Consider the following 14279-nt stretch of genomic DNA (forward strand, 5'->3'; position numbering starts at 1 on the left):
ATACGCTTTTAACAAAGTAAAAAAAAGAATATCTTTCTCTGCTGTTTGATCTCCTGAATAATTACAGACCTGTTTGAAGATCTTGTTTGCCAAGAAAGACCCCCCTTTGTCAGCCCCGGCCTGGCTCTTTTGGAGCGTTTCCGGAGACACCAGCATCGGGTTTGGTCTCTGTGCTTCCTCCGTCAGAAGCTGGATGATCATTGCCTCCACATCGAAGAAGAGCACATGCATGTCTGGGTCCGTCAGGTTGGTCTTCATCGCCTGGACCACCAGTGCATTGTGGGAGTATTTTGGCAAGTTGCCCTGAAGAAGAGGGATTTTAAAAGGTATTTAAAACCTAACTGTTTTATAACACTTATTAGCAAGCACTAAAAATAGAAAAAGTTTGAAAAATAGAAACTTTTAATTGCTTAATGCGCTCACATAACACAGAGGAGTGGTACTACAGCGAAGTCCAGGCATATCATTCTATACGACATGGAAGCCTAGCAATTCTGATACGACTACCACGTTAGCATAGATTCTCAATTATCCAGGTCTTGGTAATCCTATGAGCTTAAATGAACACAACTAAACTTCTCTCATGTGAACTGAGGAAGCCCTTATTCCAGCTATTAATACAACAAGATGTCATCCTCCAGGCAGCTGCATTACACTCAGTATAACCCTGGAAGTGTTTTGTCTGAAAGCATATTCTCCGCTCATCGCTGAACTGAACTGAACCAGCCAGCTGCTGATAGTACAGACCATATACACTAGTCAGGAAAAGTTAGGGATATTTGGCTTTTTGTATAAGTCAGGATGAACCTAAGATGGACTATAACCTTTACAGGTGAACTTTATTTGAATTTCTCTAATCTTTTGAATGCACAAGTACAACTTCTGAATGTTCAAGTATTCATTGTGCAACATGCTGCTCTCTCACAAGATAATTAACCACAAGAAAAAAGCCCAAAAGAGGTTTCTGAACCATGAATGAACCACGAAATGTTCTGGTTCAATGACTGCTTGTATCTAAACAGTCTTCTTCATTATATTGTTGAACATTCAGACATCATCAGTTAAAGACCACACCAAACATGAAATGTGTGGGTATACCACACATTTCCACCAACGTTTTTATCTTTTCTTTTATTAAATTGTTTGAAATAATGGAATTATCATTATTAAGTTTAAATAAAATCTCCTACATTCATAATATAAGATTAGTGTACCATCAACTCTGTAAATTTTACAACAAAGTACAGCAACCTGTACTTCTACTAAGAAATGTTCTTAAATATGAAACAGTTCTGACCCGCATAAGCACAGAATCAGGCAGTAAAACAGCCTCCACGTGCATTCTTTATCTTGTTGAAATAATCATCAGTCAGTTAGTTATCTTTAAAATAGAAAACAGAGACAGGGTTTCATTGATTACCAGACCTAGAAAAGACACCTGTGACGGGCAGGTGAGAACTTCTCTTTGATCTGAATCAAAGAATTATTCAAACCCTGAGCTAAGAGACCTAAAAGAAATCCTGTCAGTTTTCTACTGTGATTTGGGACCTGTGGTGCAAAGTTATAAGCTAATAATTCTGCAGAAACTGATTCAGTGTAAATCCAGGAACATGAGATAGGAAATAACTTGGACATCAATTAGCTTGGATTAGGTTTAAGTTTATTTTTAAAAATGAACAATGCATATTAATAAACCTAAAATGTAAATATGTAAGATTATAGCAAGGCTAATTTCCATCTTTAGGCCTTTACGTCATCCAAGCTGGATGCATTTTTCACGGGCCAACACAGATTTATTTCTCAGGAACAGTTCCTCATCGAGCCGAAATCAAAAGGAAAAGTAATCTCTGTCATTTAAAAAGAAAAGTAACAGCGACCTCTCCTTGATCCCACATCATCAAAGCTCCTCTCTCTCCGCAGTGTTTGTTTTAACACGGTTAATTGTTTCAGAGATTTAATAAATATATCTCCTTTTGCAAGTCTTCTTCAAATCTATTTTTTTAAATAAATGTATATTTAACTTGAATGAATGAACTACACAGATGTTTGGTTGGCTTCAAACTCAGCCGTTTTTCCTCCTCTCCATCGCTCTGATGAGGAACAGACGTCATTTCTACAGGTCTGTGTTGTCACTATATCTGGATATCTGAGACAATTTATGAATGTAAATGACTGAATGGGTTTTTAGAACATGTGGACGTGGCGGAAGCTCGGATGGGACAGATCTTTCTCTGTGGCAGGACCACAACTGTGGTTACGCTGCAGGTTAGAATAGCCTCTTCCCTTAAGTCCCTTCTAAAAAAAAACACCTCTTTTCATTCCTGTTTCACCCAGTATGAGAGTTGCTTTTATAGCTATTTTTTTATTTCTTACTTTATTTTATTATTTCTTTTATTTCAGTTTATTTCTATCTGATTTGTCTTTTAACTTTTAGTTATTTTTGTTCAGTAGCTGCTTTATAAATAAAGTTGGCTTGGCATGTGGAATTTATTAACAGCTGATTACTCACTAACGTCCTGTGACTGACCTCCACACATTTTGTCAATAAGTTTAAGGTTTTTTGTACTTACAAACATGAATTTCATTCATAGGATATAGTTTAGGCCAGTTTCTATCAAAGGTTGATGAGGGTTGGTGATGGTGCCACCATCAGTGGCTCCAGAACTATTTATTTTGGCCTCCAGCATCACCTTGCTAGCTGACTCCAGACTTGGCCAAAGTTATTCTTGTTCCAGTATGTAATAAGTTCTGATCACTGTTGATCACCAAATTTATTTATACAGCACATTTCATACATAAGCGAACCCAAAAAGAAAAATATGTACAATGAGTTGCATATGATACGAACAGATGTCAATGGGAAACTGACCAGTGTTGGTGGTGTTGACAGATACTAAATCAATGACCAGATTTGGGTCAGTCTTTTGGTTTCCTTCATTAAGCATCTTCCTCTAAATTGGCATTAAATTCAAATTATGAACTGGCCTAATCTGAATGAAATTTGATTTATTAGCATAATAACAGGATTACAAGGATTAAGTGTTTAAAGGTCGTGAATTTTTTCAGTGAAGATTTTAGTAAATTTTCTAAAACTGCAGCTATACATCAGCCAGGAAACTTAGCAGGCCGAAATTTGCGTTTTTTACTAGTATCGTATACTAGACGTGACTAGTATACTAGTCACAAGCAGGACGCGCATTACTTCTCAACCACTATGTGCTGGTGGAAAGTCTGCTGCATCAGCTTCAAAACACGGTAAGTTTAAACTTAGTGCACATTGCTGAGCGCACTAAAGGAAATTATATTTGTTATGAAATAATCTTGTACATCATCAGTGTTTTAGGTCTCTGACAGAATGATTTCACGCAGCAGCTGATCGATCAGAATGATCAGCTGATAGACAACAGTTACCTTCCATTGATCTATAAAGTCAATAAAAAAGTTTCAGTATAGAAAAAACTCCAATTGGTTCTAAATCATCTTGTTTTATTCTACGAAGTCTAGAAGTGGCTGCAGCACAAAGGCACCAGCAGCAGGTGGAGGAAAGCCGTGCAGCAGGAGCAGAGGCCTGATCTGTGCTGGATGTGACTTCTAAATACTTGTTCTAGCCTCATAGTGTAGATTGTCATGACAATATAAATATTCTTGCCTTTTTTCCATAAGCTGTTTCACGTACGATGGCAGAAGGCATGTGGATGATACAACTGCGATGCGGAGAGAAGGCAAAAATATTTCCACCTCATAAACTCTGCTGGGTGTTCTTCTAGCAGCTAACTAAACCTCTTCTGAGCTGCTAGGTTTCAGTGCACTTCTTGATTAAATAGACGTTTAAGGTCCAGTTTGATGTAAAATTTAATACTGCAGCAGCTGCTTTTCACCTCATAGGTGTTATTCATGTCATTTAATTCTGAGGAGACTGATGAGGAGGAGCAGTTCACGCAGCTGGATGGTACCGGCTGATGGGAGAAAAGGCAAAGCGTCTCCTCCATTATAACCAGCAGCTCCTAAACTGAGAGGATTAAGAACTTTTAGAACTATCATTTTTTATAAATGTTTCTTTAAAAAAAAAAAATTAAATGATGTAAATTATGATGTAAATTGAAGGAACAAAAGCAGCATCGGCTCCAAATATCAGCTCAAGAAAATTTGCTGCCCATATTGGCCATCGGTCCTAAAAAGATCGATTTCAGTCAGTCCCTAATTTCAGCCTTTCGTAGTTACACGGCTCAGTGTGTAGACCTGGATGTGCAGATGCATAATTAGCCACAGAGACTCTTGACAGACAGACATTAAACCTGCAGCAGAAACACATTCACACAAAGCAACCTCACAGCTCTGACAGTGACGTCTTCCCTCAGCACTGACGCTTTGTGGGTTTCCATCTGCGTTCAGACGGGGGTGAAATGTCATTCACTGTCCTGTACATGCATGTACCACAAAAAAATATACAGTTACTTTAAATTTGTGTAACTGTTTCTTTTATTTAATCCAAATTCTAGTTTAATTTCAAGCCTAAATTCTTGTTTAGTCAATGAAACACAGTGTGCTCTGTGGTTTATGATGAACAACAGTCAACATTTTAATGATAAACAATGAAATGTCCTCAATAAATATAGAAAATTCATCTGTTTTCTTTCATTTCATCTAAAACATCTGCTCCTCGATCCTGCGTGTCAGTGAGTCACTGTGGAGTACTGTGTTATTATAGTGGAGAAACACTGTCATCTAAAGGAAAACAGCCACATTACACACACACACACACACACAGGTGCGCGCATCCCATTAAGGACATGCATACACACAATATATAGCTGATTTTGTTATTGATCAGACATTAAATGATATTAACTATTTTGGTTCAACATCTGAGATTAATTAAAGAGAAAAGCAAACAAATATATTTAAAAACCTGGAAATAATCATGTAAAATGTAGAAAACGTGTAACTGTTTTTAGGTCAGCCATCAGTCTGAGGCACTGGCTATGCCACATGATCGATCCATCTAAGACTCATTCATGTAAATCAACCAGCAGTCATTGTTCAGTAAGGCCGGCAGACATCAGCAAACACAAATTGTTAGCAGATTTCTTTTGAAATAAAACATTTTAACTGAAACTAATAAAAAGTAGGGCCATCTTGACTATTCTCAGACTTTTAAACCCCACCAAACACACACACACACACACACACATTGTTCCTAGCTTTAGGGAAGTAGATCTAAAGGTCATTGTCCTGCAGGGCCCTCCTGGCAAACAGTGGAGTCCACAACACACACACACACACACACACACACACACACACACATGCACACATCAACATATCCCAGTCAGACAAACACACACACACAGGCTAAAGAACTGCTATCAGATGAACAAAGCCTTGAAAATTCTTTAAAAATCTTTTCATGATGCATTAACTGACAGCTTTCCAAGATAAAAAGTCCCAGGAGATCAGATGTGTTCAGGGAGGTTTTTTGCTGATAAGCTGCAGAGGCTGAGAGGCAGGCAAAGGACACACAACCAAATTCCTCCGTCTAAAAGAATACAGCAGTCAACTAAGTAGGGCTGCTCGATTATGAGAAAAATGATCATCAAGATTATTTTGATTGAAATTGAGATCTTGATAATTTAACACGATTAGAGAGAGAATAGCTGTTTGTCATAGACCAGCATCTATATTCTGCCCAGTGTGATCTGGAAAAAGTGAGTCTGGAGACATTTCGTTTTCACGTTGAAATCCGCGTAAATAAAATGTAGCGCGACATTTATATATGGCTCTATGATGCAGCTTGACCACAGCGGTGGCGAAACATTGGACTGTACACTACACACATCATCCAGGGCATGGAGAGACACTCCACTAAAATGGTGTCGAGATGGTAGTGATGCCTTTTTTCCAAAATGTTGATGAGGTTTTTAAATCCTGGGTTGTTCTCTGTGTTAACTGAGAAAAAAGTTCTGTTTGTTTATAACGTTTGTCTCTCTGTGTCTCTGGAAGCTCGTGAATTATTTAGTCGCGACTCACAAAAATTGAACATTTTTCTATTTTCTTGTGTCACGTCACAAGCCCCCGTGTGCACGTCTGCGTGAACGAGCGCAACGTTTTACATTCATGAATGTCGCCTGTGGCTTGGCTGGAGGAGGGCAGCGATTTTTGCCTCATCACGCAAGTTCCATATAAAATGATGGAAAAGGAGCGACGTTGCCTCCCGTGTGTCCAGCCCTTAACTGGCGAGGTGTTTGCTACTCGCGCTGAATAAAACTAAAGCAGTCGGGCTGTCGGGGAGTCTGCACCAGAGCTACAATGCCAGTGGTGCTCGATTTGCAACTGAAAACAGCACAAGAGGAAACTGCGAAGGACAAAAATAATCGGATCAGTTAACTTTTATGATCGTTGAAAACCCAGATCGTAATTGTGATTAAAATTCAATTAATCACCCAGCCCTACAACTAAGCTGCCAAAAACGTCAGAAAGTAGTAGATAGCTTGACCTGAAGGTTGAATCGGCTACAAGTGGTGAGCTCAAGCAATAAGGATGCTTTACATTAAGAAGTAATCAGAAGTAGTAGTCAGTTGACTAATTAGGAGAGTATGGAGGTAGGAGAGGCACAAAACTTTTATCTGCATAAATGAAGCTATTAAAAAAAAGCCCATCTGCAAATATTAATTCTGCAAGTCAGAAAGTACCTGTACCTGAAAATATAAGTCGGAAAGTACAGGCTTGAAAATACAAGTTAGGAAGTACAGGCTTGAAAGTACAAGTCACAAGTATGAGTCAGAAAGTACAAGCCTGAAAATACAAGTCAGGTTAAAAAATACAAGTTAGGAAGTACAAGTCAGAAAGTACAAGCCTGAAAATACAAGTCAGGCTTAAAAGTACAAGTTAGGAAGTACATGTCATAAGTACGAGTCAAAGTACAAGGCTGAAAATACAAGTTAGGAAGTACAAGTCATAAAGTACATGTCATAAGTACGAGTCAGACAGCACACACCTGAAAATACAAGTCAGGCTTAAAAGTACAAGTCAAGTTAAAAAATACAATTTAAAAAGTACAAGTCATAAAGTACAAGTCACAAGTATGAGTCAGAAAGTACAAGCCTGAAAATACATGTTAGGAAGTTCAAGTCATAAGCACGAGTCAGAAAGTACAAGGCTGAAAATACAAGTTAGGAAGTACAGGCTTGAAAATACAAATTAGGAAGTACAGGCTTGCAAATACATTGTAGGAAGTAAAAGTCAAAAGTACCAGTCATTAAGTACGAGTCGGAAAGTACAAGCCTGAAAATACAAGTCAGGATAGTTGGAAAAATAGTTTAGCAGCTCTCCTATTTAATGTACGTCCTGCATGCTGATGCTAGCCTAGCTAACCTTGCTAAATCAAACAATGATATCAACATCAAGATGACCAAATTCCCTGTCAATTAACATGGTGAAAACAATTTGACAGCGCTTCATATGAAGAAAATAAATTAACTTCATGGAAATATAATTCTAACCTAAAACGTAATGTAAAAAAGTGTGAAATGAACAAGGACATTTCTCATGTAAACCCACTTTATCACAACACTGACGCTGTTTTTCTGCTTATTGATGAGCTCATTTTACTAGCAAGTTCAAGAGCTAATATTATCAAATCCATTAATCATTGATCAAATGATGGTTTGGATTGATTTGGTGCTTTTCACATAATAATAACCACACCCTGCACTTTCTTTTACAGATAACATTCACCCATTCAGACTCATTCATGTGTCTGAATTCACAAGCTGATGTCAAACAACTACCAGCTGTAAACACAAACAGGAGGAAGCCTTGGAGCTGGCTGCATGGAGCTGTTTGAGTTCATAGTCTGACATTTCATGGTCATTATCCATCATTCCACACAGCAGGGGAGACAAAGACATTGGGGATAGTGGATAGATTTGAGCAACAGTCAATAGAAAAAGGAAGAAAAAGAGGACAACTGTGATGTGAGTCTGATAGAAGAGAATAGGGAGGAAAGATCGCAGGTGTTACATTTTCAGAAAAGAGCTGTGATTATGGTGGTTGGGGCAGAAGAGAGGGGACAAAGCAACAAAGCAATGGTTATCTCGCTGAAACTAAGAAAAAAACATGAATTAAAATCCCACAGCAGAACACAAGGTGGTAAATGGCTTTTAAGTGAACCTATAAAAGATGAACTGTAGCAACAGCTGAACTAAAACCTGTTCAGGCACTAAATAATTCAGCTCGTTTGTTTTCTGTTCTGGGATACCCATGTGGGCGAGTTTTTTTTCCCCCTGTCAGGACACATCCGATCTTCTGAGTTTGACCAGTGAACCTCTGATCCTTTGAGAGACAATGCTAAAAATGGCTGAAAATACCACTGAAGAGGTTTGTGAAGTCGACTTTGAAGCTGACTAGGACTTCACTTTACTACTGTGCTGCTGTTTGTTTAACTAGTGAGAGAAACTAAACAATTAGTTAATTTTAAATGGTCTATGCTTGTTTCTCCGTGTTTCTCTTCACCCATTTACACACTCCTGCAGCTCGTTTTGCTATAATACCATGACTGCATCTAAAGTATGTGAATTATTTTGATATTTGAAGGGTTTTCACCAATGTAGGGTTTCAAAGCTGCTTCACTGCGACATTAAGTGATTCAATGAGGTCTCTAAAGGAACTCTTCATTGACCGAAAACTTTCTATCAAGTGTTTTAGTTTGTGAACTGTTGCTAAAGGAAATGTTTAAGGCAACTGTTGAAAGAACTTTTAGGTTTAGCTTTTCATACTGGATTTACAAAACCTTCCACAGCATGGAGAATATTCTCAGCCTAACTCTCCCTGTGATGCTGAGACCTTTTGCTATTGTGAAGCAGCTCTCTTCATAATGCAACATGAAGTATTTCCATTACATGCTTATGTGGAAACCATACCGTTTATTTCTCTACTACTTTAGCTGTATCTCATTTTTGTCCCCTAACTTTTGAATTGCTTCCTTGCTAACAGGTCTAGTAGGCATATTGCTGAGTTTATAATCTTACAATCCTTAATTTCCCCTCTCACTGCTGCACTTTAGTCATAAAAAGGTTGTTAAATTAAACCGTTATGATAATTTTTTTTACAGTCATTAAGCTGACGCTTTTGTCCAAAGCTACTTACAATGGTTACGCAATAGCATTAAGGGTCTTGCCTAATGACCCAACTGGAAGGTGTTAATGTTCGTCCCCTACCAATTAAGCTAACCAGCTGAAACACAAGACAGCCCTGAAGTGTTTAAATCGTTGTGTGGAAGTAAATATCTCAGGCTATATTAATATGCTATCTTTGCACACTAACCAGCTAGATATCCAGCTAACAATCTAGCTAACTGTTTAGCTACCTAGGAAATATCATTGGCTCTGAAGCCATGCTATCATTGCTACCTAGCTAGTTAGCATTTAATGCTAGCAGTATTTCAACATTTTCATGGGTCATTAGCAGCTCTTCAACCCATGATTTACTGTAGAAAAGGGGCAATGTAGCAGGTGCTAACTGTGTGTCATCATTTATTAACAGTATGGATTAATGCAGAAAGGGCTTTTTTGTTCGTTTTAGCATGCTAAATATTAGCAATTAGCTTAACTTCACACAGCATTCCTAAATGCTCTCCTACATATTGACTTTTAGCATGCTAACACTTAGCATCTAACTGAATTTCCTATAGTTCTCCTAAATACTGAGTGTTAACACGTGGCATTTAGCTGAATTTACCACAGTTTTCTTGGTAATGCTTTAGATTTTATAAATTCCAGTAATACTAAACTATTTAGAAACAGCCATAAACACAGTAGGTCAATAAAATGCTAAAGGAAACTGAGCACAAAGTCCGAAGTATGGTCTAATATCTGGTAAAGGCTAGTAAGATTTCATCTCTTTAACTTCTAAAGCTGATCTTTAGAAAGTACAGCTGCTGGATCTTTTAATTATTTCATTATCATGACATTTAAGAGGATCTTCCCTGGAAGACACCAGCACACACTAATACATAAACACACAGACAATGGCTGCTCTGTTGACCTTTCTTTTGTCTCCAGCAGACTTTTAATTGGCCTCAGACTTTAGCCAGCTATCTTAAGAAGATGACCAGTCTATAAGTATGAATGGGTGAAAAGATGTATAAAATGCATTGTTTGTCTTCTTTTACTAAATGAGGCAGAAAAAACCTCATTTGGGAACAAAGAGATGTTTAAAATTAAAAGGACTCATTACTTGGACTGCTCTGTTAGATGTTTTACCATCTTATAGGTGATGGATAGACATAATACATGTGAAAATTATTCATTATTTTAAGATTTTTAATCATGTAAAAGTCACATTTTAACCCAAGCTAGGAACTGACAGTTACAAGATAAGTTTTCCCTTAATTATTTTTCCTGGAAAAGTCATGAGCTTAGTTTTCAGCATAGTAGCTGAAACGGCTGCTAGTAAATTGCAAATGATTGACACAGAGCTGGTTGTTGAGTCTGTGTCACATAGCACTGTAATGTGGCATGGGAGGGTGAGTGGCTGTAGTTACCTTGTCTGCATTATCAGCAGCCAGCAGGTTGGTGGCAAGCGTCTGCAGTTTGTGCTGCGCCATGTTCTTTAGGGCTGCCAGGCTGCGGCGAGTCATTGCCTGCTTCAGGTTGACGGCGGAGTGGCTCAGAGCATCCACAGTGGCCGGAGCCAGCTCGTCACAGGCATTCAGGATCTCCACTGAGGTTATTCCCATCACGCAGCGATCCAACGCTCCTGCAAATACATATAAACAAACCTCAGGATCAATAATTCAACAAATTTGTTTAATAAGCTTTTTTGTGCCATCATAGGGACAGTTTGAGAAAGCAAAATATCAAACATACTGGTCAGATACTGATCACATTTTTACTCCAAGTCTGGTGTGGATGGAGCCCTGACCTTTAAACGTACCCAGTACCTCTGGGATGAACTGGCTCATTAATACTTTTATCTTAGGCTGCTCTTCCACCACCTCCTCTCCAAACCGGTGGTGAGGACAATAAAACAGTGGACCAGCGAGGCTGTGGAGGAGCTCCGCACGTGTTTGGAGACTACAGACTGGGACTCAATGAGGGCTGCCACGGACAGTTTGGATGAGTATACGGACACTGTGACCTCATATATCCACTTCTGCGAGGACAGCATTATACCATCACGCACCAGGGTGAGTTTCAACAATGACAAACCCTGGTTTACTCCTAAACTCAAACAGCTGTGGCTAGAAAAGAGGGAGGCCTTCAGGAGTGGGAACAAAGACTGCTACAAAGAGGCTAATTACAGGTTTAGCAGGGAAGTGGACACTGCTAGATCACAGCACTCTGAGAATATGCGACAGGAAATCTCAGAGAACGACCCGGCCTCAGCGTGGAGAAGACTTAGGCAAATGACCAACTACAAGCCCAAAACCCCCCACTCCACTGACGACCTGCGAACAGCCAACCTCTTAAATGGATTCTACTGTCGCTTTGATGGACCATCAGGCAGCCCTCACACCTCCACCAGCCCCAGTCCCAACAACAACAAAGACTCTTACCCCCCCTCCTACCCCGCCTCAGAGGAGAATGCATCATCAAGGACTTCCACAACGCCCCCCTCCTTCCCCACCCCCACAACCTTTTCCATTGGGGAAGAGCAGGTGAAGAAGCAGTTCGAACGTGTGAACCCCCGGAAAGCCCCCGGCCCAGACGGTGTCTCTCCAGCCACCTTGAGACACTGTGCAAACGAGCTGGCCCCAGTGTTTACGGACATTTTCAGTGCCTCACTGGAGGCGTGTCACGTGCCAGACTGCTTCAAAAATTCCACTATAGTTCCTGTCCCCAAGAAGCCAAGGATCACTGGACTTAATGACTACAGACCTGTGGCACTGACCTCTGTGGTCATGAAGTCATTTGAGCGCCTGGTTCTGTCCCACCTCAAATCCCTCACGGCCCCCCTCCTGGATCCCCTGCAGTTCGCCTACAGAGCCAACAGGTCTGTAGACGACGCCATCAACATAGCCCTGCACTTCATCCTGCAGCATCTGGACTCACCGGGAACCTACGCCAGGATCCTGTTCGTGGACTTCAGCTCTGCCTTCAATACCATCCTCTCAGACCTCCTCCAAATCAAGCTGTCCCAGATGAACGTGCCTGATCCCATCTGCAGGTGGATCACTGACTTCCTGAAGGACAGGAGGCAGCACGTGAGGCTGGGGAAGAACATCTCGGCCTCCCGGACCATCAGCACTGGCACCCCCCAAGGCTGTGTACTTTCTCCTATGCTCTTCTCCCTGTACACCAACTGCTGCACCTCGAGCCATCAGTCTGTCAAACTTATTAAGTTTGCGGACGACACCACCGTTATTGGACTCATCTCTGACGGGGATGAGTCTGCCTACAGGATGGAGGTTGAACGTCTGGTGTCCTGGTGCAGCCACAACAACCTGGAGCTGAACGCCCAGAAGACAGTGGAGATTATTGTGGACTTTAGGAAGCACACAGCCCCACTCCCCTCCATCATCCTGACTGACATCCCCATCACCACTGTGGACTCATTCCGCTTCCTGGGTACCACCATCACCCAGGACCTCAAGTGGGAGCCCACCATCACCTCTGTCATCAAGAAGGCCCAGCAGAGGATGTACTTCCTGAGGCAGTTGAAGAAATTCAACCTGCCAACAAAGACAATGGTGCAGTTCTACACAGCCATCATTGAGTCCATCCTCACTTCTTCCATCACCGTGTGGTACGCTGGAGCCACCACCAGGGACGTACAGAGGCTACAGCGTATCGTGCGCTCTGCTGAGAAGGTGATCGGCTGTACTCTCCCATCTCTCCAGAACCTGTACGCCTCCAGGACACTGGGCCGTGCGGGCCGGATCGCAGCCGACCCTTCTCATCCTGGTCATGGACTTTTTGAGCCACTCCCCTCAGGCAGGAGGCTACGGTCCATCCGGACCAGAACCTCTCGCCACAAGAAGAGTTTCTACCCCTCTGCTGTTGGACTCATGAACAAGAACTCTAGGCCATAAACGCTCTGTCTCAGTCACAGGACCTGTCCTTCATGCAAAAAGAGACAAACATACCAAAGCTACTTTACTGTCACTTTAGCATACTTTCTGGATTATGCTCTAATTCCATACCCATCCTGTATATTTTGTAATTTTGTGTTAAAGTGTAGAGACTTTATTTTGTTTTAAAATTTTTATTTTATATTTATTGCATGCTTAAACTTATAACTTATATTGTTTTTATGTCTGCACCAAGTACCGCAGCATTTTCCTAATGATGTGAACCTGTTCACTCATATGGCAATAAAAAACCTTTCTGATTCTGATTCTGATTCTGATTCTTTCTGATTCTGATTCTCCTTTACTCTTCATTCCTCTACTCTTGCCCTTACTTTCTCCTTCTATCCATATAAACCCTGTCTCATGCCGTCTCCCACTCAGTTTGTCTCAATGCTCAGCCTGGTCATCTAGTGTCTCCTGAATATCATTCAGGTCACAGACAGTCTTTTCCATTTTTGACTGTAACATTTCTCAACCTGTGCAGAAAGAGAGACGTTCAGGGAGGCATCAGTAGCTGCAGACAGAGCTGACATCAGTATTGAGTCTGGTATTGAGTGAGAGGCGAAGTGGCACCAATAGATCTGTGTGTGTGTGATGAGGGGTCCGTGAGCCATGGCCCTATTACATGTCCAACGCCTGAGTACACATACACACACACACACCTTCCTTAATTTCACACTTAGCTACCCTGCAATCTCCCAGCACTACAGCTCATTCAGGTTGCTGAGGCTCATACTCGCTCCTCACCACCACCACCAGGTCTTTCAGCAGCTTTACCACATACATGTTTACTGCACACCTTGTTGTCTTGATAATAGTCTCCAAGTATCTCTTCACAGCTCTGTCAGTAGTGGTAAGTGGTCTGGCTGTAAGTAGGGCTGCATGATATACAGAAAATTGACCTTCATCGCGATATTAGCCTTTGCTATATTCATATTGCAAGAACTGTCTAAACTGCGATAAATAGTCATCCCTATTTGCATAATTCAAAGAAGTAATGTGACGCTGTTCCAAACGCTGCTGAGCATTCATGCTGTGTGTGAATCAGATGGACTGTTATTGTCCTGGATGCTCCATGTAGATGCTAATGGTGCAGCACTAGAGCACATGAAGTGAACATGCTGATGGTGGAAGGTAGAGAGAGGAGCGAGGAAAATGTGGATCCAGAAGCACTTGTGGCTAAAAAGAACAGCACATCGGGTATTTGGAACTA

The 14279-nt window shown here is 40.9% G+C and overlaps 1 protein-coding gene across 3 annotated transcripts in view; it reads right to left on the reverse strand.

The window, feature by feature from the left end:
* The window catches only part of LOC121629944 (WD repeat-containing protein 7), a 165461-nt gene that overhangs the window by 124911 nt on the left and 26271 nt on the right, over positions 1-14279 (reverse strand). For all 3 annotated transcript variants that reach the window (XM_041969889.1, XM_041969890.1, XM_041969888.1), the window contains exons 15-16: positions 10538-10752; positions 70-303 (exon numbers count right to left, since the gene is read on the reverse strand). In XM_041969889.1, the coding sequence (XP_041825823.1) occupies positions 70-303; positions 10538-10752 (449 nt within the window). The remainder of the gene's footprint in view (positions 1-69; positions 304-10537; positions 10753-14279) is intronic.

This window comes from Melanotaenia boesemani, chromosome 19 (genome assembly GCF_017639745.1).
Source record: "Melanotaenia boesemani isolate fMelBoe1 chromosome 19, fMelBoe1.pri, whole genome shotgun sequence".
NCBI classification, from domain to species: Eukaryota; Metazoa; Chordata; class Actinopteri; order Atheriniformes; family Melanotaeniidae; genus Melanotaenia; species Melanotaenia boesemani.